We start from the raw sequence: 25919 nt of genomic DNA on the forward strand, positions 1-25919 counted from the left end.
TTAATGAGGTTTTCCCCTAAGGTGGTGTAACTACCAACAAACTACAAAAACATTAAGTCTACAGAAAAACGTAAATGCTGGCTTCTCTACATCGTAGGGTGCCAGCTTTGGCTTCCAAAATACCAAAACGGAGCTGGACAGGTTCCTCCAGAAGGATAAAAACCCAGTGATGTGAGACACCAAAGTACCCATTTGTCATAATAACGCAGTCTCCATCGAAAAGTCCACATTTGGTCTCCCTTTGACTGAAGCAAGGCAAAAGCAAGCATCACATAAGACATGTAATGGCTAAACAGTTGTCTTTAGCCTGCATCCATCTCAAGACTACGGCAGGAGTATCTATACAGCTCTGCCTTAGAGGCAACAGTATTTGCAGACGGTAAACAAAACTGCAGGTAGCTCTTGATGCTTTTAACAAACAGTGTGAAAGAGCTGAGGGATAAACGTCCTTTGCAGCTGATACTGGGAGGATGGCAGAGCCAGATGTTTTATTAGAGGGAATTGTGAAATGATGAAAAAGCAGAGTATCGGGTCCACACGCAGCTATCTTTGCCTCTAGAAAACGTTGTCTGTAGCAGCTGAGGGGGAAGGCGTACGGGAGGAGCAGTAACTCACCATCTCTAGAGATCAGCGAGGGCTAGCACAAGCTCCGCGGCCGCAGCGAGCCGTGATCTGCCCTGTCCCACCGCAGGCTCGCGCCCAGCCGAACCTGGGAGCAGCATCTCTGTGCCGAGTTGGGCATTTGGCTCAGTGTCCGCGTTCCTGCTTCTCTCGCTAACATCCGTGAATCCGGTGACTGAGCTTGGAAACGACTGCCTCCAGCTGAGGATTAGCAGCATTCAGGAGAAAAAGATATCGAAACTGCAGCACTCAGAGAAATTAAGCTTAGGATAAAGAAACCTGCCAAAATAGTTGTACAAATGCCTTCCTGCTATAGATTTCAAAGCTTAAGTAATAGTAAAGGCCAAACAAGAATCCCAGCCTGGTTTGAATTGCTTTTTCTTTTCTTTCCCCTTACTTGTATCCTAACTCCCTGCAGCATGTGCCGTAGACTTAACGACTCACGCAGCGATGCACAGCACAGACGGTGAAACCCAGGGCGATCTGTTCTGCGCAGCAATGAATTTACTCGGGGGCTGACCGTCTGACACAATCTCCTCCCAGATCCCTCCAGCCTCTGCTCGGAGCCTCTGGGGCAGACACAGGATGCTGGTGGGTGTGAGAAAGGGCCTCGCAGATGACGAGCACAAAGCCTCGACCCGATGGGTATGTGTGTGTCACCCTTCAGCGCTAACGCCAGGCTTGGGCAGGCTCCTTTTTGGCTGGGTTTTTCCATGTTTACTCTCGGTACAGGGCAACATTTACAAAGAGGGACTTACACAAGTGATTTTAAAGAGGTAGGGCGAGGACGGAGCCTATTGTTACGGCTGAACTTTCCACCACCAGACCCCGCTCTCCTTTGTTTCTAACACTTCAGTCACTCACTCTGAAGTTTCCCGTGCCGTCGGGAAGCTTCCCACGCTGTTCCACAGGCCCCTTGGAAAACAGGGATCTGCAGTCACCATCCCATAGTACATACATCTGTACACACATGCAGATGGAGAAAATGGGCTTCATTGTGCACAGACAACCTGAATTTTGGCAGATCCTCGGGGCGAGTGGTTCATTAAAGAAGTTATTTCCTAAGAAAATAAATTGGAGATTGGAGAAGTGTAACGACCCCTTGCCTTGGGTCACCAACAAGGTTCAGCAGTTTTGAGCCTAGAAGGACCAGCCACTGGAGCACGGTGACACAGTATACCTTGGTCATAAATTTCTCTATTTATCTGCTGGCTCCAGGGAAGAGAACCAGGGAAGACTACAGTTGGTGGGGAGGAAAAATCTCTGGATTCTTCACACCTACTGCCCATCCCCAGACCCACCTCAATGCCCTGTGCGTCTTTCCTCTCTCCCATTACCTCTTTTCCACCCAGTCAAGCCCATTCCCTCCTCCCACCTCCACCCCTGCCAGTCCTGCCACCCCTGTCCCCTTCCTCTGCACACCCTGCCAGACTCCGGGCCAAGCTGCTCCCTCCTCTCTGTTCAGCAAAGCACAAACCCAGGGGCCTACAAACCAAAAGCAACGGGCAACAACAGACCTGGGGCTCTGCCCTGACAGAGCATCATCATCTATCTTATCTGTAACTACTCCCAGGGAAGGAGGTTTCCTAGCCTCCCTAGGTGGTCTTGCGACAGTTTCACCATGATAACAGGATGTTTTCTCAACTTCCAGCCTAAATCATCCTGGCAAATTAGCAAATCAGTAAATTAAGCTGCCATGAAAATCTGGGACTTTAGTAACCACTATTACATGTTGGCAGACTGCTAGATTGCACAACAGGTTTCTTTTTGTTGCCCTGAATAAATTCAATTCTTTCAACCTCTTCTCACGTTTTTTAATCTCTCCTCGTCGCTTCCTTCTGGACACTTTCCAGGATGCCTGTGTCCTCCTCAGAGCAGGGCAACCAAAACTGGGTTCGATGACCACTGGTGATGCCCCTGCAGTGCCATGCATGAATGAGTAAGTCACCTCCCGCCCCTTGCAGAGGACGCTTCTTCAATACAATTCAAAACAAGATTTGTCCCGCTTTGCAACAGCCTCTTGCTGATGGTTCATTTGTGGTCCACTAAAAATCCTCAGTCTCTTTCTACCCATCACCCTGCAGCTTAAACCTGACTTAAACCTGACTTCATAAGTGTGCATTCTGATTTCTTCTTTGCAAATGAAGCACTCTGTGGCTGTTTTTATCTCTTATCTGGATGCGCTCTTCAATTTCTTAAGATCACTCTGAACCCTGACCCTGTTCGCCCAAGTGGCTGCAACCCCTCCCAACCTGATGTCATCCCAGAATGTTATAAACATACTTCCATCTTCCAAACCATGACTGAAAATATTGCAAGTTTTCCCCCTGAAAGTGACCTTGCTGATATATCACACGTTACTGCCCTACTTGAATCAGTGGAGAGATGAAAGTGCAAATCTTTTTCAAGCTTCATTCTCTGTGAAAGTATTTAGAAATGCCATGTTTATCTGGTAGGCTGCAACTTCTGAAAATACAGACAGTAAATAAAACTAATTCATGTGGTGAAGGTACGACGCATTAAATTCAAAAGGAACTAACTAATGAAACCAATAAATACAACGAGCAGACTGTTTCCCAGTGAACTCTGTTTCTGGGGTCACCCAGCTACAATTTGTCAGTCACAGGCTTGGACAACCGAAGCCGTCAGATAAACCCAGCAGTGCAACCTTATCCATCTTGCCACACGAAGACAAAGATTCAGCAAATAAAGGACCATAACTGATTTCTGGGATCAACACAAGAAGAGAAGTATATCAGGGTACAGCTTATTTCAAACTGTCGTTTTACTTTCATAATGCTGGAGCCGTCAGACACCATTTCTTAACTATTTTAATATCAAAGCATGCAGAAGTCAAGCCAGATTTCTCATTAGAGTTAAGAATCTAAAGTTATTCAATTTAAAAAATGTTAAAGTCTATTTTTAATAGATCACATCAAGTCATTGCCCCAGCTCTACCCAAGATCCCCCAAAAAAGCCGTTAAGATAAGGACCCAGGGGAGTCTCTGGCAGGATGAGCACCCACTGCCCAACGTGAAAGAAGCTTGGGAAATTCTGGTCATAGAATTGCTATAGCTGAACAAAGACAACCTCTGAGAAAACATCCCAGAGATTTAAGAAACAGACACTTTAAAAACCCATTTCAATTGGAAAAATCATTTTTCCATTATTTTCTCTTCAGTGTTTATAACCCTACAAACCATTATTTTCCTAAATATTTTTCAGCGGCAGCTTTTCCATGACATGCAGAAGAGCCTCTCTCAGGCAAAGTCTTCTGAAATGACAACCGGCGAAAGCACGTGCAATCTTATGCATGTAATGATGGCATCGCAAATCCACCTAACTCCCAGCCTTCAGAAACCAACTCCCAAGAAGGAATTTTCCCCCTTCTCTTTCCAGTGTGATCAAGCTTCCTGCCATTCAGCCTGATTGCACTACACAAGAAGTTGCACTTTCTAGGCTCCAAAACATGTATTTTTTTGTAATAGTCTGTGCATATAAACAGCTTTCCACATTGCATATTTATAAACAACATTGTGCAAAATTCTCACCCATAAAACAGGAGCCAGTGCAGTTCCTAAGGTCCAAAGCTGCTGACAGCACCGCTGAGACTGCTCCATACCTGCAGCTCTTCACCAGGTGCAAGCAACAACATTTCTATTTGCAACCAGTTAAGAAAACCGCTTTTACTAACCACAAATGGCTCTGTAATGAGAAGGCAATGAGCACCTGAAAGACTTCTGGCTATAAAAAAAAGTCCACACTAAATAAAGCAGAGACAGGACGTGGCAGGAGATGCACGCTCCGTGCTGGCTTTCACCAGCCCACTCCCTACCCAACCTACACGTGTGAACTAAGCTCTATTTATAAGTCTTCCACTGATTTTTTTTTTTAATGACCTTAATATAGTGCAGTTGTTATTTTGTTTCTGTTGAACTTAGCAACAGGAAACCCTGTCAGTCCTGCAGCAAACTTTCCATTCCCCTGGCACTCCCATTCCTGCACCAGAAAAGCCAGATTTCTAAAGAGGTGTTTGACGGGGTGGGAGGGAGAGGAAGAAGAGAAGAAAGCACATACACACAAAAAAATCAAAATGCCTGCAAAACATGCAAAATGGAAGCCAAACTCAGTATGTTTCTTTTCTTTTTTCCCTGTTTGAAAGGAAAAGGCAGTGCCCTAATTTGCATTTCTAAAGATATCTTATTTTACTACCAGACACGTAAGTATTAGTCATGAAAATTATCTTTAATAAAGAGTCAATAAAAAAAAATTCATCAGCATCTCTACACTCATGCATTCCAATAACAAAAGACTTACTTATCAGGCAGCACAAATTTTACCTTGGAAAGTTATTCGCGCTAGTCCCTGGCTAACTCACAGAAAAAACAGCCACAGAAATTAAGCCTTAACTTGTCAAAAAAAAAAAACAACCTGATTTTACAACAAGCTTTGGCAAGACTGTTCTGCCACCTAAAGAGCTTTACTGTGGGATGAGCAAGATTTTTGGTGCTCCACCCTGCAGTGTTAACTCATCCCCGCAATATTTTCTCCTTTAACAGCTCTATAATGGTAGGCTAACACACAAACACAGCTGCTCAACGGCAACGTGCACCAACACAGGCGGCGAGCAATTCAGCATTTACAAAACACTTTCTTTTTCAGGCACAAGAAACTATATGTAAAATATAGCAGCAAATGCAAATCCAGCTAGGAAAGGTAAGACCAAAAAACCCAGCTCTTGGTAAAGTAGAGTATGTATAGGGGTGCTTTAACCCACAATTACGTTCCTGACAAGCCCAATATTCACAGATTTTTTAAATCATAGACAGTCCTTAAATATGGCAAAGCACAAGTAATAGAAAAAAATACCGACTGATTTCCGATCTCTGGCACGACCTTTTTATATTGTTTCATCTACATGAGGAATATAGGGTTTCCCCCACACTTGATCCCTGTTTGCCTTCCCATTATTAATTTCTCTTCCAGCAAGGCCCTGCGGCTCCCAGCCAGCGATGCCTCTGGACCTCGCAGTCTGCGCACGCACCGACACCGACGGCAGCCGCCGTCCCCTTGGCCAAAACCCTCCCCTTGGCACCACGCTCGTGGGGGTCCCCGGCCGTGCCACCAGCCCCCACGCAGCATCGCCAGCCCCGGGCACGCCACGGGGCATCGCTCCCACCCCGTCACACACAAACCTCTGTACAGCCCTGCCTCACAAGGAACCTTTAGGGTCAATCGCTGTGTCATCGACCGAGGCAACACAAGCGTGGCTTAATCCAATGGTTGAAAAAAGCAAGGTCTAAAAAGGCCCACGCTATTTTTAAAAGGCTAAGACAACGTCACGGTGATGGACGTCATTCGGCGTTGCAATGGCTACAGAAAGGAAACCAGCAGGTTCGGTAGCCGGCTGCAGCAGTGCTGGTGTTTCTTTAAAAAGCACAGAAAAAGACAAGGTGAGAAGTGGCACTCACCGCTTCCTCGCAGGCTGTGCTCTCGTGGTCATCCTTCAGAAAATCCACCTCGTCTTCAGTTTTCATTTTCAGCTTCCCTGTGAAAACAGAGCATTCGCACAGGCAATGTAAAAACAAACTTCTTCCAGCGCTGCTGATAGTTTTCTGTTTATTCAAACCAGTCTCAGAAAAGAAAAAAAAAAAAAAAAAAGAAAAAAAAAAGAAAACCCAACCCCAACAAGTCCATTTGACTTCCAACATCTGGTTTCATTCCCGACTTTGCTGCTTGTTTGTTTTCAGTTTTAACAACTATGGTGTCTGGGACTGAAGGAAACTATGAAATAGCAGCAAGCACAGGGCAAAACTCCTGGAAAGCTCTAGGTGACGCTGAGCACATCTGCATGTATTTGCCCGTGTATTTTCTTGTCTCCCATTCAGCTAGTTAAAGAATCAAAATTTTTGCTGCTTTTCTTCTTGCCATAACCCAAAGATAACGCAAAGAACCAGCCTTGCCTCCTCACAACAGGTATTTTCAGTGTCAAAAAAAAAAATCACATGCTTCAAAAACTCAGCCCACCTGCACCGCCTTAAGGATGATGATTAGGTCCCTGGACTAAGAAGGCAAATTCTTTTCTGCTAGAGTTTACGAAGTCCCAGCTGATTTTCCCCTTCCTCATGCTCCCAGGACAGTGTCACCACCACAATGATACAAACATCATGTCCCAGCTGCCTTCTCGGCCCAGCAAAGCTTTCACTGGTCACCATTCCCCTGGGGTTCCCTTCTCTTCACCTTTTCCTGGCGTAAAGTCAACGTCCTAACACTCCTTTAACCCTGGGCTAATGACCCTCGCGACACACAGGATCATTTTGGAGGAGTGGTCTGACCAAAGCCACCCAGATGGAGCGTGGATGTGTCTGCGCTAAACGCCCCTCTAATCCCACTCCCTCTCTCATTTCTACTAAAAACAAACACTGGACAGATGACAATGCCTTCTTAAGGGCAACATAGGTTTGCAATGAGTTTACCCATTCAGGGATTTAGCAAGAGGAGCCTCCCATCTACACGGGGAAATCGCTATAACAATTGTAACCAAGGTTTTCCACCGGCATTAAAGCCTACCCTTGATTTTGGGACTATTTGGTTTTGCAATGTTCTACCTATAAACCAATCTGACGTCATTAAGTTCAATTGTCCAGCTCTGGAGCCCCCAACATAAGAGGGACATGGATGTGTTGGAATGGGTCCAGAAGAGGGCCATGAAGACGATCAGAGAGCTGGAGTAGCTCTCCTACAAGGACAGATTAAGGGAGTTGGGGCTGTTCAGCCTGCAGAAGAGAAGGCTCCAGGGTGACCTTAGAGCAGCCTTCCAGTACCTCAAGGGCCCTACAGGACGGATGGAGAGGGACTTTTCACAACGGTGTGTACTGACAGGACAAGGGGGGAATGGCTCTAAACTAAAAGAGGGCAGATTTAGATTAGATATTAGGAAGAAATTCTTCACCACGAGGATGGTGAGGCACTGGAACAGGTTGCCCAGAGAAGCTGTGGCTGCCCCCTGCCTGGCAGTGTTCAAGGCCAGGTTGGATGGAGCTCTGAGCAACCTGGTCTAGTGGAAGGTGTCCCTGTTCATGGCAGGGGGTTGGAACGAGATGATCTTCAAGGTCCCTTCCAACCCAAACCATTCTATGATTCTATGATTCTATGAATTGGTATGATTTTGTCTTTATGAGATGAGTTTGTGGGCAGACTCTCAGAAATTAGAGGTAATGCTACAAATTTCTGCGAGTCCCATTTTTTGGCAAAGCAGACATCGTGGTCGCGACAAGATCTGCTCGGGGTTGCGGCAATGCCATGACGGCCGAGATCTTGGTCCAAAGACAAAATGTGCAAGGAAGAAACCTCCGGTAGGCTGAGGACAGGAGGAGCAAGCGACGCAGTGATTCTCCGTGCTGGGTAAGAACGGGAGGACCGAGCCATGTGTCCTCAGGATGAAATTCAAGGGGACAATTTTTTGTACTCTGTCACTTCTTCCTAAACTTCTACTAAGAAACATATCTCTAAGGAAAAGCACCATAGTGGTATCACAGAGGTCTCTGGGGCATAGAGCACCTTATCGCACGTGTGGTATCATTAGTGACGTTCGTTATCGGTTCATCCTGCTACTCTACCAGTGGAAGGAAATTGCCATAAGTGTTTCTCCAATAGCGAAAATACCATTGGTGAGAATGAGGTGAAGGCTGGTAAAATTAAAAATAAGGTGATACTCTTCTATCTGGCAATGAATGTTTTCTTCAAATGCTGAGATCCATAAGAGATACACCAGGGATACTTCTCCCAGAAGTGCTAGGGAGCAGTTACTACAGGATTTGTTAATTTAAGATGCCAAACCCCAGCCGGGACCTAACCTTGCCGGGGTCGCTTCCTGCCGAGAAACTGCATCTACTCAGAGGTGTCTTGTCAGCACAGACACATGCCATCTCTTCTCGCCCAGCCTGTCTGCTGTGGTATGATTTCATATCCTAACTGCCTGCTTTTTTAATGAGTAGCATATATCTGCCTGACTTGCAAATAATGTGCTTGAAGAACCCATTACTCAGCTGTAACAAAGTCCTGAGCCCAAAGCTAACAGCATGAGGAGCTGCCTTATGAAAGGAGGATCTCCTAGATTCGTCACCTTCCTTCAGTGTTGTGATCAGTCACTAGATATTTGTGTGGATAAGGCAATTACCCCTTTGAGGTTTCTGGTTTGGGGGTAGGCTGCAACTAAGAAGCAGCAATGAGATAAACAGGTATATATTTGGGAGCAATTTCACAATATAAATTTAAAAAAAATAAAGAGCTCAACAATTTGGAGTAACGGCAGCAGCATCACCAGCCAGTTACATCTCTGATAAATTAGCATGACAATAAAACCCTCCGACCACACACGTTTCTGAGAAACGGCCTCGTGACCTACACTTCCTTTGGGAAGGCTTTATTGTAATCTATCAAAAAAAGATCTGATTCATCCTGAGCCCTGACGACTGCTGCGTGCCTACAAAATACTCTGTACAAGCCCAGGCTGCAGGGAAAACTCCCCAGCTCTGACACAGCAAAGAAGAAGTGACACAAAGAACTGCAGGCTGTCAGTGAACTCGGACACCAAACGCACTACCCAAAGCTTGGACATCGACATGAGGAATGTACACAGCAATAACAACAAACAATCAATCTGTTCTCTTGAATTACTGCCATATCAGAGTTCTAGCACTGCTTTATAGGAGGTGAGTGTCAGAAATACTTCAAATACTGAACTTGGATTCATAGCACTCATCTGTCTCTGCTTTAAGCTAATCTTTTATTCAGGCTTCCCTAACATTTTGCCTCAGAGAAATCCTAAAGTTTTTCAAGAGGAGATACTCCAGCTGAATTTTTGCTTTATGCAGCATCCCACTGCAAATAAACAATTTTTCCTTATGGAGAGGTGAGACCGTTGTATTCCAAGACCTTTTAGCTCAGATCCTTATGCATTTTAAATCAGTAACAGGATCACCTCCTTCCCCCCCCCCCCCCTTTCCGTACCCTAACACAGAATGATGCCTTAACACTACTTTCCTCCTTCAGTCACTATCTTACTGGACTGTTTAGTTCCTTCTCCTTTTAAAACCTCGCCTGGACAATGTCATTCCTCCAAGGATCCAACCAGAGATAAAGACCTGGACTGCAGGGATGGAGCCGGCAGAGCGGGAGGCTCCCAGCAGAAAGGAGCCCTGCCAGGTACCGACCTACAGCCACTCCCGTCCTATTGAGCTGTCAGTCCACCATAGCACTAAAACAGGTTTCTTTCCAACAACAGCTTTCTAACCCACCTTTAAATCTTTCTAGCTATTTACTAATGATCTCCTGACTAACTGGTTATCTCCCAACACATAAGCGTTCCAAAAATCCTGAATTCAACAAAAAAAGAATTTGCTGAACCCCCCCAAATCAATCCTTTCCCCTGCCCCCAGTCATTCTGCCATCACGTATCAGAACAAACCCTCTGCCACCACCCCGGTCTGCATTTAGACTGAAGAAACAGCTCCCAGTGTTAAAGCAGTGAAATAGCTTTATAGTTTTACAACTTCATGATTTACATCATGGCAGATTTTTTTGTATTTTAATCGTTTAAACATTGTGTTTGTTTGTTCGGTGCTGGGAAAGCAGGAGGCACCGGATCACTTTCTCATAGCAAAGAAAAAAAATGGCAACCAAGAAAGTTCAGCTGCTTCCATTTAACAGCTGCCTGAACAGGTGGGATAGAAAGATCAGCTCAGCTCCATGCTTCAGTAGCAAATTCACCTATGAATTAATTCCAGGCTGGAGCAACAAACTCATTTCTCTTTCACTCAGTTTATCCCTTTATTTCCCTTTTTGGAGTTACCTGGTGACGTTTTCTGTCAGCTCCTGTCACACGGTCACCAGACGTCTACGCTGTCCCCCACGTCCCACCGCTCTCCCCCATGACCACTCATCGGCGGGGAACGCCGGTCCCGCTTCCCAGCCAACGGCAGCAAGCAAAACTCATAATCTGAGTTCCAGTACTGCTTCAATGCACTGGAAAACACCACCGGCTGCTCTGCCGGACAAAAAAGCTTCACAGCCCGGAAAAGGCGGTGGGGGTAGGGCTCACTGGCTTTTTTAAATGACCTAATGCCGCCAATTAGGAAGTGGCTTTGCGCAGCTCAGAAGGACACTGGCAGCTGTTTCAAGTAGATGAGCAAAGAAAATGCAGGAGAGCCCCATTGTAGCCTCTGACTCCACATTAGCAAAAATAAAGAAGTAAAAAAATAGCACTAAGCAAATAAACCCTCATGCCTACATTGAAGCACAGAACTTCCACGATACAGTAATCCAGACAGCTCCCTCCCATTCATTCCTTCTCCAGGGAGGATTCACATGCTAGAAATTCTTCTGTATACAGATTCATGGGAGATGATGTCCTGCCCTTACCTCCAGTGCCAGCCAACATGCATCTGAACTCAAAAGGTTTAATCTGTAACTTCACATTTCTTCTTTCTCAGAAGAAAAACCCCACACACCTACACTTCCTCTGCAAGGCAGGCCTCCTGCTCGTATTTCCCTTCCTTTGCTGATGAGACACTAGAGGCACACCTACAGAGAAAAAACTAAAAAGTAGGAAACCAACTGATTTTTCCTACCTGTAACAGGCTCCGCTTGCGCTGCCGGGCTGACGCTCCTCTTCTTTGTCGAGGAACTCGAATTCCTTTCTCCATCAAGGCTGGCTCCCACATCCACTGCAGCCTGGGGCTCAACCCCCACTTCTTCTGCGGCTGATAATTCAGGGGAACAAGGTGTCTCTGCTGCAAAAACCACCGCATCAAAACTTTTTACCATTTTAGGAACTTTATCCAGAGAGGAGCCTTCATCCGCCGAAACCAAGCTCTTTACTCCCACATTTTCCAGTGACTCAACAGCATGTAAACGGCACGAAGAGGGCGAGAAGGGCAATTCGGGTAGAGCTCGGCTTTGCTTTCCATTGGGCTCAGCCAAGACGTCCCTCTGCGCTGCTTTCGTAGCGGGACCGGCATCACTCTCCCCGGCCAGACAGACGGTGTCGGTGCTGGAGTCGCTGTCGCACGTGGGCTCTTCCGCGATGGGCTGAAGTGCTGCCCGGGGAAGCACGCTTTCCATATCCTCCTGCTCGTCTGGATACGCTGCGACAGCGGTTACCGCCACCGGCCTTAACACTTCCTTACCCTCACACGCATCACTCAGGGCTCCCATTTCCAAAGCCTCCTTTAGTTCAGGGGTGCTGCTGCGTGGGCAGATTCGCTGTTGGGTTTGACCGGGATCATGTTCGCTGTTCAGCCCTGCATCCGGACCACGGTCGTTCTCCGCACCCGGTGACTCGCCTGCCGACGCGGGTCCGTGCATGGTGCCTTCTCCTGCAACCACTGCCTCAGTCTCGCACGCTTCTTCGGCACGGTCTGCCCCTTTCAGCCCAGCATCCACACCGCTGCCGCCGGCCACAGGGTCCCCCTGACTGCAGGCAGAGGGTTTCACAACAGCAGCAAGATGTTCCTCCGACAAAACCAGCTCCCTGTCGCTTGCACAAGCCTCCTGGTCAGGCTCAGCTTCGCCTTCTTCAGCCTGCTGCGAGAGGCTCTGCTCCGGAGAGCCCTCGTCCCCTGCATGGTCCTCAGGCCAGCCGACTGCGGCAGCTACTGTGCCGTGCTCCTCGCCGCGCTGCTGGGCGAGCTCTGCCGAGCCGGCCGCCGCCGCCACCGCTTCCTGGTTTTGTTTAGATTCTTCATTATGAATTGCAGAGGGTGTGCCTATTAAATTACCCTCCGCGCAGTCTGCGCCCTTGGCACACGGAGCTGATCCAGAGTCGGTACCTTGCAGAGCTGCCTCCTGCCCGGGAGGTGCCACTGCAGCATCTCCCTCCCGACTCACTGCTGGGCCCTCTCCTCCGGGCAGGGGAGCGAGCGATTTCATCTCACCCCTCAGCCCCTCCTGCTCCAAAGCACCTCCTGCTATCTCTGCTTCGGTTTTTGCAGGCTCTTTTTCTGCCAGGGATGGGCTCGCACCCTCCGGAGGGAGTAAGGCAGGCTCATGTTTGCTGTCTGGTTTTAAGCTGTCACCCATTTCATCTTCAACGACAGTTTGATTGGCAGAAGGGCGACAGCCAGCAACTTCCTGACCTCCGTCTGCAGAACCTGAGCTTCCTCCATCGCCGCTGCTGCTGGTATCAGTTCCTGCTGGGCCCTCTCCACAGGCTTCGCTGCCCTCCATTGCTTCAGCCGCACATTCAGTGATTTTACCACTTTCCTGGCCACGCGCAGGTTCTGCACTGCTTTGGTTAGATCCACCAACAGCATCATTTTCAGGTTTAGCATCAGGACCATCAGTTTCCACACTGTCTTCCAGCGAGAGCGAGCTGGACTTCCCATCTGTGCAATCTGCTTCCACCTGCCCTTCTTGCTCCCCAGTCATACCACTGCCACGAATTTCCAAACCAGGACCAGGTTTCGATGCACACGTGGGAACCTTCACCCCGTTCACTGCCGGCGACGCTGCCCCGGCGCTCGCAGTGACATCCTGCCTCTCTGCAACACGGGCATCGCCTTTGCTTTCCAAGAAGCCACCGTTCACCTGATCAGCGCATGAGTCTGCTCCAGTCTCTTCACTACCGCCAGTCTTCCAAAGGTTAACAGAGACATTGCCAGTGCCACCACTTGCACTCACACCATCAAGTGCCGGTGCCACTCCCACACTTGCATCCTCTCCAGCTGCACACTCAGTGCCATTAAAAACACTGAGTAAGGGCTGAGCAGCACCGTCTGACTCTTCCTTAGCTGGCAGTCGCTCTTCTGGGTTTGCAGTCCTACTTTCACCATCCTCAGCCATCCTGTCCTCTACCTGCCGCTGGCCCGCAGCCCTCTCAGCCGCCCCCGTGCAGTTCCTGCACTCGGTTTGGCCCATAGCCACATCCACGCCCTCCAAGGAAGCTGGGGCTTCGCCTGCAGTTTCAACCACAGTAACAGCACAGTCAGCTGCAAGCTCCTCGGCAGCTTGCGCTTCCTGATGGGCACTATCTTTACTGCACAAGCCGGCTTGATCCAGACCAACTCCAGCAGATGTCATTCCAGCTTCCTCATTTGTATTTCGACAGGATGGAACGTTTACGGTACCGTTTACGCTTGCACGCAGGCTCACTATGCAGTCCTCCTCATCTGATGCAGTCCCAGAGCCTTCAGCAGAGGTTGGCCCCTCCTCTTCCTTTTTACTCAACGTCACTGCATTTTTACTTTCACAGAAGCACTCCGGGCTCTTTGCATCCCCCAGGCTCAGCAAGTCGTTTGACACATCATCAAAAGCTCCCAAACTGCTGCTGTTGCATTTCTCCTCCTGGTGGCTTCGCTTTGAGACCTGCCCAATGTCCAGATGACCAAGATCAGACAGACTTTCTTTCCTCCCTTCTCCTGTCAGTACTTCCAGGCTCTGAGAGGTAGTGGCTGGGTGACCACCTGGCTCTGCTGCTTTAGCATGGCTGTCTCCAGAACCTCCCAGTACCGGCTCTGTCTGGTGCCTTAAACCCTGTAACAAGATGAAAAAAAAAAAGAAGATTATTTCGCTTTGTCACATACTGACTCCACCACCTACAAGACCTACATCTAAATAATCCTATTTGATGCAACTCCTGCTCCCTCTGTACCTCTACCCGGTGTCCCTCGGGACAGTTACAGACATACTGCAGTGGGTATTTTATGCATTGGTTGTGCTACGCAGGAATACTGAAACTATGAGAATGACAGAAACGTTGGTTGGAAAGAGCATTTCAAGGTCATCTAGTCCAACCTCTTGCCTGAAGCTGGACTGTCACTGATGCGACATCAGGTTAGCCATGACTTTTTGTCCTGCCAAGTCCCCATAAGCTCTGATGACGAAGTGCCCACCACCTCTCTGGGCAATCTGTTCCTGTGCCACACCACCCTCCCATGAAGGAGTTTGTCCTAACAGCCAGCCCGAACCCCCTGAACCTGCAGTTTGTCCCTCCACCCCCTCATTACACCACCTGCCACCACTGAGCAGAGCTGTAATCTTTGTAATGGTCCTTCAAGCAGCTGTAGCCATAGTTCTCGAGTGCACTTAAATTCAAGATCAGTAAACAGCAGAATTCAATACACAAAATAATGCAAATATACACTAATCTAGTCCTAAAGGGCTTGAGCTAACGCAGCTGAAGAGCAACTTCAGATCCCTGCCCGATGGCACTCCCCAGTTCTCATCAGCGCTGCTCCTTTTTCTCTATATTGATGGAAACGCTACCGCAATGGTGGGAACTGGCTGACAATGTCCAAACACCGCCGCTTGCCTCCTGCTCCTAGGACTGAGATCATCATCTAATCTATTCCTGAGAGTTCCATGCATAATTAAATATCTGACTTTTACTACCTAAATGGAAACATAAATTTGAAAATGATGACATGCTATTAAAATGAGTATATGCATTATCATGGAACAGTAGCAACGTACTCAATCCGTCTCTAATTTGCATTTTCCTTCCAGAGCATCTGCTTTGTCAAGGATCCCCCAAGCTTTTACAGTTTGATACAATCAAACTTTTACTTAAAAAGAATCGTCTGTTTCAGTATCATCTTTTTCATTCTCTTTGCTGCACATCAACATTCACATCTTGGAAAAAGTGACTTGTTAAACTCAGAGCCCCTTCAGTCCTTCACCGCACACCCCACAGAGCTCCTTCGATTTTCTGTGGCAGGCTCGGGGTTTTGCACCGTAAGCTTTTGGAGGTCACGCTGGTATCTCAGTCAGAGCCTGTGACTCTCCACAAACACAACACTAATGAACTATTTGAAACCTGTTATTTTTTGCATTTATTTGTCAAAATGCTCTAAAAAATACACGCATCCTACAAGCCTAACTTAAACAGGTCCCTGCAAATTTTGTTTAAGACTCAAGTTCTCAGAGAGAGAGAATTTCATGCCAAAAATGCCAGTTTAAACACCCCTTTTCTCCATGAAAAACGGCCGATATGTTAGTTGATGCATCACAGGGAACTTCTGGGTATTGCATATACAAATAGTGGCTAAAATCATCACTGCTACGCTGAGGATATTGCGTTTACTCGTCTTTCCACACTCTGAGGTTTGCAAACGATGAGCACTGCCACTGAATTACTGAATCACAGACCACTAAAAGTACTTCTGGTGTTTGCCATAAATCTCCTATTTAAAATAATCCTGCTACCCATCTCCCGCATATGCTGTCCCCTGTGCCAGAGCTGCCTGCTTTTGAGGCATCCCAAGATAAGGTCAGCACTGGGGGCAGGAGCCATCATCTCCACCACCGCGTAGCACCAGGGATAGGACGCGGGGCTCTGCGTGCAGGGGGACCCGCAGGGCTGCGGCTGTTTGTCGCAAGGGCAAACAGGATCAAACAGCCTGCTGGCTGTCTGGCGGCTATCACCCTGCAGCAGAGCACGGAGACCGCGCTGCTGGTTCCCAGCCAGGACAGACACACAGGCAACACAGCCAGGACGGACAGACACAGGCAACAGTGACGCTTGCTTGGGAACATGCAAGTTTGTCAAAAGGAGGGGCCGCGGCAGTTCTCCGCATCCTCTCGGTGAAGTCACTCTGCTGATAGCCTGAAAAATAGAGCCGTCTCCAAAGGAAGCCAACTGGCTTTTAACTGACCCGAAATGAACCTAAATGAAATAATTACAGGGCTGCTTTCCAAATTCAAATCAGATTAGATGTGAAGTGAAACAGTGCTGGAAAGAAAAAGTCTAAACATAGCCTTTTCTGATTTCATTGTCAAGCAAAATGTACCCATCTGGTGTTCGCATGAGCGAACAAGAAGCGAGCTGGATATGCCTGCTGTGCTTTAGTGCCTTTCGTTGGAAAGGGGAAGCGATTTCACAGTTAGCCTGGGTTTGCCACCCATGCCACCAGTTCCTGTTGAAACCGGGATTTATTAACATCTCGGGCACCCAGGGAGGGGTGAAAATGGCTCAGGGTGGCCCATACCTCTGAACACCCCCCAGCCCACCACCTGCAGACAACGATTCTCCCCTTGCTTAGTTAAAGGAACAAGAATATCCTGTTATTTCGATCCCACATCTCTGTAACGGCGGATGTCTGAGCTGATGAAGGAACACCTACAAGCGATGCCAGCTGTGCAAGTGTTTTGGTTTCGGCTGCCGCTGGCAACAAAAGCGCCACGCGGCCGCCCCTCCCCCTGCCGGCGTGCGGAGGAGAATGGAAAGAAAAAGGCAGAAACTGGTGGGTCGGGATAAGGGCAGTTTAACAGAACAGCAAACAGAGGGAAACAGGAACAACAACGATACAAATAAGGAGAAAACACAACAACGAACCACATGATCCAGACAGCCGCTCTCCCACACAGGACCGGCGCCGCACGCTCCCGAGCCGCGAGTGAGTTCCGGCCGAGCCGCCCCCCCCACCGGAACCCCGCGTGATGTCACAGGGTATGGAACACCGGGCTCTGTTTGGCCAGGTGGGGTCAGCCCCCACCCCCCGGCTGTGCCCCTTCCTGGAGTCCGGTGAAAATTAACCCTGTCCTGGCCGAACCCAGGACAGCAAGACGTGGGTGTTTCTGAGAAGTGGCACAGAAGCACCCTGCTGTTTCACCTTCCTGCTCCAACCGAGTCTCCGTGGTATCCACTTTGAAGCAGCTAGAGGAAGCCTTTCCAAAGCCCCATGGCTCCCACAGTCTGACTGCCATGGGGTCCAAGAGGATTGCAGCAAGGGGCACTGCGGACACTGTCCTCCCGTGGCTGGGGCAGGCTCATCCTCCGAGTCGCACAGCGAGGCCCCAAGGAAACGGCTGTTTTCTCCATCACCCACCTCACAGACTTTCCCCTCAGTCTCCTCTCTGACCCCAAACTTCCCATCTGAACAGAGACGAACCCACCGTGCGCAGCCCCGACAGACCCAGCCCCGCTCCAGAGCCGGCCTTATGCTGTCCAGTGGCTGCCAGACCTCCTGCAGGGACAGTCCACCTCCAGAGAGGTTTCCCTGCCCATCCAAGCAGGTCTCAAGCAAACAGAGAAGGCAGAAGCTGGGAGCAGAAAGCACCCAGGAGGCCAAGCAGACCCAGCAATGCACAGCCCTGAGCCTGCTTTGATCCTGAGCGAAAAAATTTGCTGCCTAGTACAACTTTATCAGATCTCCCTGTGCTCAAACGAGAAGAAAATAAGCAGGTGTCCACCTGGATGTTTGTTAACGACATCCAGAGAAAACATTGAGGTTTCTGAAGGGTGCCTACGTGGGGAAGTCCTCCCCAGGTGCCGGGCTGCTTGTGAGGCAGCAACCAGCCAGGCATGCTTCTCCCTCATCGTCTCAGCCTTTTCCTTACCATGTGCTGGTGGCTCTGCATATGCATCTGAAGGTGCTGTATGTCACTCTCCAAGCTGGCCGCCACCCCTTCCTTAGCTTCAGCCGTCAGCATGTAAACATCACGCCCACGATGGTGCTTCACGCTCCGCTTGCCCGAGTGCACGGTGTGAGACAAGGTGCTCCAGGACTCTGGTTCCCTGGCTTCCGCTCTGCAATAAAAGAAGCGTGGGTTAAGCGGCAGGCGAGGAGGGATGCTGCGTTGCAGGACATGCATGCGTTTCTTCGCTCTGGACAGTCATCTAATCAACGGCCCGAGCAAAACAGAGCACTGGCTCCAGGGGCAGATAGACAAATACACATGCACCCTTCTCGGTCTTGAAAATTAACGTGATTTAGAGTTAATGCCAGACACAAGCTTTATTTCACGAGGTCCTTCTCAGCTAGAGACCTGCTTTTTTTCCCCAGACTATGAGAGATTAGCAGTAAAGGGCACAATAATTGGTTTTTAAAATGGAATTTATTGCAGGTGACAATCACCAAAGCAGCTGTTGCAGAACAACAGACATTGGCAAGACAGAACTACAGAGGGACAAATTAGAAGGAATGGGGATTATCGTCACACAGACGCTACAACTTCTACGCTGAAACCAGCACGCTGCTTCATAAACACCCAACAGCCACCAAATCGTAGCAGTTTTTTCACTCCCGAAATGAATTTAGCTTGCCCTGTGAAACTGCTTCTGTGCAAGATGTTCTCAGTGTTGTGAGACAGCTGTCCGTCTGCAGCACTATCACGGGTTTTCTTTTCACCAATCAAAAGGAAAGGAAGGAAAAAAAGATGCTGTTGTAGATCAGAATGATAAAATAACTCAGCAGTTACATGTATTCAATAAAAATTTCTGTGCAGTCATCTCTTTTCGAATGTCAAACCCTGATTTTGCACAGGCTTGTGACTCAAAGCAGTAATTCTTTAGGTCTCACCAACCTGCACAGAGCCTACACTGCCCCTTTAAGGGAGTGAGGAAACACTTACCTCATTGAGGTGTTCATCTAAAACTTCAGGTTTACAGATTTCATTCTGAAACAGAACTCATTCAGGAAACCCAAAATCTGTTTTCATCGTCCCGGGACAGAGTGGCTGGTGCAGCACCCTCCAAGCACCGCATCCCCCAGGAGAGATGTGGAGCTGGGCAGGAATGAGGGCTTGTGCTGACCTGCTCAGGGGTGCGAGAAATGGAAATTTCTCCGTTTTGCTTTCACCAGAGCTGCATCTACCGCCAGCCAGCCCCAGCTGAGAGCATGGCCCCCTGTAGTGGAGACCAGCCCCTGCCACAACAGGCAGCCCCAGATGTCCCTTTGCAGCACAGCTACAGATATCCCTAGAAGAAACAGAGCTGTGATTGTATGCAAATAGTCAGGAATTCAAGAAGGTACATGTACAGCAAACGTACACCATCAACTAGGTAAAATCACACATAGATTTCAGCATCTTTGCTGACTGGTTTCTTACTTTTGAAGTAGCAAACTCTTCTAATGGGCAAGTGCCCACCTAGCAAACCACAGGGCTACCTCTCCAGGAAGCCACACAATTTAGAAAGCAAAGTCGTAACGAGCAAAAGATACCAAGACAGGCAACAGGAATGGGCAGAGCAGGGTGGGGAAACGGCTGTACGGTTCCTCATACGGCAGAAAAGCCTGTGCAGACAATGGTGGTGGCAGCAGCAGTCCCCGCTGTGCCCCAGCACAACCACCCGCCTGCTTCTGTGACTCATTTTGGGCTAAATCTGCAAGGAAATTCAGACAAAGCAGACCTAGGCCGTCCACCATTCACCACCATGTAACTCAATGGACTTAAGGAGAATTATCCTTCATTTAAACAAAATCAATATTTTCATAGAGAAAGAGAAGGAAGCGTCCACTTTTGGGGGTCATTAGTACAAAGCCATGGAGGTGGCGAAGTCAACTGAGTCATTACAAGCGACCAAAGAAATGACCTTCCTTTAACAAGGAAACACAGCCCTTTCTGTCTGGAGTATTTTTCTTTTCAGCTGTCACATATGAGAAACCACCGCACTCAGGGCCACTCTCCGAGCACAGCGAGGCAGTCAGCACAAAACCTGTATTCACCCCCTCACGGGGACACCATCAGCCGGATTAAAGAACCGAGCGCCATGAGCCTGCTCCACTTTCTCATCAGCTTCAAGCACTCTTACGAGCATCTTCAAATCAGCACCTACAAAGCAGCCTGCACGACTCGAGTCCTGAAGGACCCTCAGTGACTTTAAAAGCCCCGAGATCTGGAGATGACAGGCAAGCACAGTCCCCTGCAGCACCGTGAGCGTGCCCACCCTTCCTGCCATCTGCCACTTTCACCTTCACACGGCCCAGACGGATCAAATAATCACTTGTGCTTAAAAGACAGCAATTTCTCTCCGTATTGAAGCTGCTGATCTGTGGTATACTCTATAAAGGGCTTTAAACCTTTTGAAAAACCAAGATCTTTCTCACATCCAGCCAACTACAAAAACTCCAAGCTCTCATTTTAAATGGCAGTCACCTATGTTGCCCAAAATTAAGCAGTAAAGTAGTGGACGGCTCAATCTATTGATGCCTTCAAATCATCTCTTTTGTACGTTGCTGCATCCTGGCACTGACAGTTTGCAGCAGAGAGGACAAGTCAGTATCGCCAAGCGTTAACTTGTTTGCAAACCACTATTTCTGTCATTGAGGCAATCACTTCCAAGGCCACGGTAGATCACACGAGAAGATGCTCCTGCCTTGGTTATGTTCATACATCGAGCTTAACTGTTTGCGTCTATCCCACACGTCTCACTGCAAGCCCTGGGTTTTATTGAGAGATGATAAAAACACACTTTCTTCCGGGGGAAAAAAAAAAGCTTTGTAGTCATGTATTTTGTACTCCCTGGTTGTGAAAGACGCTTATTTTGTACAGATTAGGAATTTCTGCAGTAATTTTGTACAAGGGCACAGCCAAGCCGGTCTACTAGGAGACAAAAACAGATACACAAATATTTACTGAAGATTCATTAACAAAAATGTACATAGAAACCTCAGCATTCAAGAAGTCTGAAAATCTGCTTCTGTTCAGCAAAAAATTTAAGATGGCTGCAATCTGCCAGCAACAAGGGAAATCTTTCCTATGAGATTTAACCATCCTGGGTCAATTCTTTCTCGCCCTCCCTTTTCAACAGATTCCCATCAAAATATGTAAAAGATACCAGTGAATCGAAAATTTCCTTGGCACAACTTCCAAGCCTAACTTTTGCAGAAGAAAGTATCTTGCTTGGTTAAAAAAGCAAGGACTGACCAATAAGGCTGACAGTGTTCACTCGTTCGACCCTTGGCACAACCATGCTGTGTCCTGTCGAAAAAGTCTGGAAGAAGCCCTCCAGCGCCAGTCCATGCTTCTTCTGCTGCAATTCTTCTGTCCCATGGAGGTGAACCCCGAAGGGAAATTGCTGGCTTCAGGGAAGGACAGACTTACCAGTCAGCCCTTCATCCACGGAAAGCTGGCTCAGAGTAGGATGGCAATCCCAAACGGAGAGAGAAGAGAAGCAAACAAGCCTCCAAAATACTCAGGCCATGCCCTGCTTGATGTGGGAGCTGATTAGATTACTGCAACCACAGCATCACCTCCTGCCCACAGCATCACCTCCTGCCCACCTGGCACACAAGACAACAGGTAGCGTTTTTTAAACCTCCCAGCATCGCCTAAGTAGAGTTGTCCCTGGCGAAGGAGGAGCCGCAGTGTGCTCGTGTGCTGCATCTCTTCTCATCTGGCAGGGGAGCAAGATAGGACGGCCCCGGGCCAGCGAGCGGCGGAAAGACAGAGAGGAAAGCAGCATGGCTCCCAGCTTCCTGCAGATACGGTGAGATATTTTTAAGCAGTGGGAAGGTAAGTGAGAAAGGGAGAACAAAAAACCTGAGTAAAAGCTCTGCCCGCCTTCAAAACAGGCAGAAATGGTGCTCGGTGACAAGGGTTTCAAACTCGGCAGTGCTGGTGCTCCCGGGCAGTGCATTTTCCGGCACAGAGATAACAGGTTTTGAATGGAGGGGAGAGGAAGAGGAACAAAAAAGCCTCCGTGGGTTAAGCAAAACCTCATGTTAGGAAGACTTATCCTACAGTTGTACAAACGGGGAAGGAAGGCGGTGTGGGAACTCAAGGTGTTATTTCCTGGGGATATCCCCTCCAGATTTCCAAGCTGGACTCTGGCTGAAAGAAAACAAACTCAGCAGCGTTGCCAGCTCTTATGATCTTACTGCAAGCCTGACAACAGCTGCAGGTTTATTCTGAAGGCACCAGCTCCTAGATTCATGTGATAAAGGACAAAAAAACCCAACTTTTTTTTTAATTGAACAAAGCCCCTAGCATTATGGCTGCAGCGAAAAGCTAGGAAATGCTAGAATTTAGATGCTCTATATCTATAAAGCAAAAAAAAAACAACAAACTAAACTGCATTTTAATCTTACATTCTCATTAAAATTTTGATTTATTATTATTATAATATCATCACACTGAAAATCCTAGATCAGACAGGCTGTGATCTGGGATAAACAAGGAACGGTGCCTACCGGGAAAGAGTGCTGGACTCTGTGGCAACTGCAAAACACGTCCATAGCACAGGCAATTTAAATGCAGCCAACAAGCCCTCCTGTGCAAACCCGGCACCCAGACTTCACGCAGTCACCAGCATCCAAAACCAAGGCATCTTTGAAATCTGACAAAATAGAACTTCTACACTATTTGCAGAAGCGTCGGGGTAACACAGGCCTTGTATACGTATGATTAACTTTGTACCCACAATATTTAGTGATACACAGAACGCTAGTCCACACAAACGTTTTCTTGCTCCTCCTTGTTTTTGTAGCCATTAAGATACGTTGTAAACAAGGCTCAGAAACACAGACAACTAGTATGTGCCAGAATACGTTAAAACAAATCAACCATTCATGAATTCGAAAGATTTTTAACAAACACAGCATTCATACTTCAGGTGTTTCCAAGTGTTCCAAAAGACCCAGGAAAGTAGAAAAAAAATGTTTCTTGTATATGAAAATTTTATAGATTACCCGCTAATTTGAATACTTTTGATGTTGAAGGAAAGAGTTAAAGTTCATCTGATGTAGAAACATGCTTCTAACAAACACGAACTGCAGCGGGTTCAGACACTGAACCGAATGCAGGATTGCATAACCTATTCTTCAATATCAGATCAAATATTGAACAACTGGACTCAAAATATTTAATGCTAAATTCTCAGTCCATTGGTCAACACACTGTACAGTAGGAAATCATACATGAGAGAAAATCTGGCTTGTTCCTTCAACAGCTGGTTGCAGACCCACATACCCTTAGAGAGCACGTCCAGCATTTCCTACCACAAAGGGCCTGCGCTCCTAAACCCAAGCATTTCTTAGGTCCCAATATTAATTCTACATTAAAAATAAAGTACAGCTACAAACTGTCATGAATTATATTTGCCAAAAAGTACAACGCACATTCCATAAGAATAACTGTCTGCTATTAAATGCACTTTTCCATTTGTTTTATTTTCATCGTCTTGCCTAACAAGATGTCCTGCTCGGGATGCGAAGCCGTAGGTCCAACACAGAACTCAACGTCAACTTGGGGTCACATCACTCAACAAAGGAAATTTAAGGTGAATCTATGAAATGCACTCAGAGTGAAAACAGATGCCACCTGTTGCATTTTAAATACAAAAGCACTGTCACGGAGACTACTTCATCAAGCAATGTTTTCTTTACAGCTAATAAACAGCATCTCAGATCAGGACAAGTGATATGGGAGGTGCAACTTGTCTCTACAGAACATCTTTGCATGCGGCAAGCGAGCGTGACCACAGACTCTGTAACACAACCCAGAGATGAAGCCATCACTTTGGCTGCCTCTGACACAGCAGTTTACAAAGTCATCTTCTGCAACAACCTGTTCAAACTTCAGTCTCCACTACAAACATTACCACTGCTGGTAGATCTGCTCCAGAGACTAAACATGAGAATCCTGGCTGCGTACCCAGCTAACCCATGCCTGAGGCCAAAAACCCAACAGTTCTGGGAAACCACTTGCCTGCATTTTTCAGATCTATCCTGAAATGGAGCTGGTCTATCACAATCACTTACCAACCACACAGGCTTATTATAGGGGCTTACGACCCTTATAATTTTTGGGATCACGTCTAGATCAAGATTGCTGGGGCGGGGGGGGGGGGGGAAATAATTTTCTTCTCATATCTTACCACGTCTTCCCAAATCTCCTCTTCTTTGTCCCCCTCGCAGGCCTGTTTACACAAACATCATCTCTCAGAATGGCCAATTTCCGAGCAAGGTATCGGAGACAGTAGAAAGCTGTTTCTACATGCAGACAAAGACACTTCTTTCTCTTCTGTATTCAGAGGTGGATACAGACAAAACAAAGGAGAGGAGGGAGCCAACAAATGAAAATACAAGTCTTCACAGGGATGTGGGAACACATGAGGAAACTGGTAAAAGCTGGAGCACGCAGCAGTGAGTAGGTGGGAAGAGAGAAACACAAACTCTTCCCGCTCCACCATGTTCACACCTGGTTCCCCTGTCCTCCCACACCCAGCCAGCTCTTCTGCCAGAAGAAACCCACAGCACCTCAGCATCTTTCTGATCACAATTATCCATCAACTAAACAACGGTCTTTCAACGGATAATCTTGAAGTTCAGCACTACACAGCCACAAGACCAGATCCTGTTGGATCACCGCTCCTCCCATCCTTTTGTAGCTAAACAGCATCCTCTTAACACCTGCATCTCTCGTCAGGTCCTCTCTCACTGCTCTTCTAACGTCCTTGAATCCCTCTGTGAATGTTAATCTTGTGCCAGCACTTACAGAGACGGAGTCAACTGTTCTCCTCTCCTGCCAGACCACAGCAAGCCATACCCTAAACCTACTGCCCTGCACCCTGAATAGTGATCGAAAGGATTTGTTGCTTATTTTGGGGTGGAAAAAGAGAGGGAAAAACATCAGCATTACTTCAGTAAACTCTTCAGCTGTTGATTCTGCTTAGCCAGAAATTAAATTAAAAATACACATAGCATCGCCTGCCAATGTGGCGGCAACCTTCTGGTCACCCGGATGTCCCCAGCTGCGTCCTGCTGGTGCTCCCAATAAATACTGGGAGAACTGGAGTAGCCAAGGGGACAGTTGGAGCCGTGCACACTTAGTTCCCAGCTCCCAGTAAAGGCAAGGGTGCACACAAGCAAGGAGGGGCTCAGCCTATCCATTCTCAGGGGTATAAGCACCCTGTTCACACACAGCTGCCACCGAAGTCGGAGCCATTGGCAATGTTTCCAGCCCCAGGAAACCAGTGATTCTGGAAAGCATCTGCACCACAGACGGCTCTTCACCCACGCAAGGACTAAATTTAATGGAACAATCTAACATCAAAATTCAGTTAAAAACGTCCATCTTTAACTATTGTCCTGATTCGGCAGGGGACTGTAAGAAATGCTTGATTTTAAGACCACACTTAAACACTCTGCTGAATACGAACAGGATGTTTCTGAAATTAAGCATGTGCTTAAAGGACTTGCTAAAGTGCAAAGAAATGAGATACCTGGCATATCCTCTTGTAGCTCTGTCTCAGAAAAGCAGAAAAGCGTATTCAATCATAAAAGTAAAGTTAGTGGAAAAGCTTCCTCGTTTGAGAGGCGCCACAGAGATTACGGCACAGACCTCACCAATCACTTACGTAAAACCAGAACAACAGCAAGTGATAACCATGCCTTGCAAAACGTTCAAAAAACTCTTCTGCTACCAGTGAGTTATTCCTCCTGTGTGTTAATTAAATCAGCTTAATTTTGGAAATACAGATTTGTACTGACCTAGGGTTTCACACACTGAGCCACCTGGTTGTTACCAGGAGATGTGAAGCCAAAGCAATCCCAGAACTGTGCAGAAGCGCTTCATAG

The 25919-nt window shown here is 47.6% G+C and overlaps 1 protein-coding gene across 14 annotated transcripts in view; it reads right to left on the reverse strand.

Annotated features, from left to right (window-relative positions):
• Positions 1 to 25919, reverse strand: part of AKAP13 (A-kinase anchoring protein 13) — a 232238-nt gene that overhangs the window by 91123 nt on the left and 115196 nt on the right. For 13 of the 14 annotated variants that reach the window (XM_075432217.1, XM_075432205.1, XM_075432212.1 and 10 more), the window contains 3 exons: positions 17959 to 18148; positions 11253 to 14154; positions 6093 to 6169 (listed from right to left, as the gene is read on the reverse strand). In XM_075432217.1, the coding sequence (XP_075288332.1) occupies positions 6093 to 6169; positions 11253 to 14154; positions 17959 to 18148 (3169 nt within the window). Of the gene's footprint in view, positions 1 to 6092; positions 6170 to 10474; positions 10619 to 11252; positions 14155 to 17958; positions 18149 to 25919 lie in introns of those variants that run through there. The other variant, XM_075432216.1, reaches the window with a different exon arrangement.

This window comes from Opisthocomus hoazin, chromosome 10 (assembly GCF_030867145.1).
Source record: "Opisthocomus hoazin isolate bOpiHoa1 chromosome 10, bOpiHoa1.hap1, whole genome shotgun sequence".
NCBI lineage: Eukaryota > Metazoa > Chordata > Aves > Opisthocomiformes > Opisthocomidae > Opisthocomus > Opisthocomus hoazin.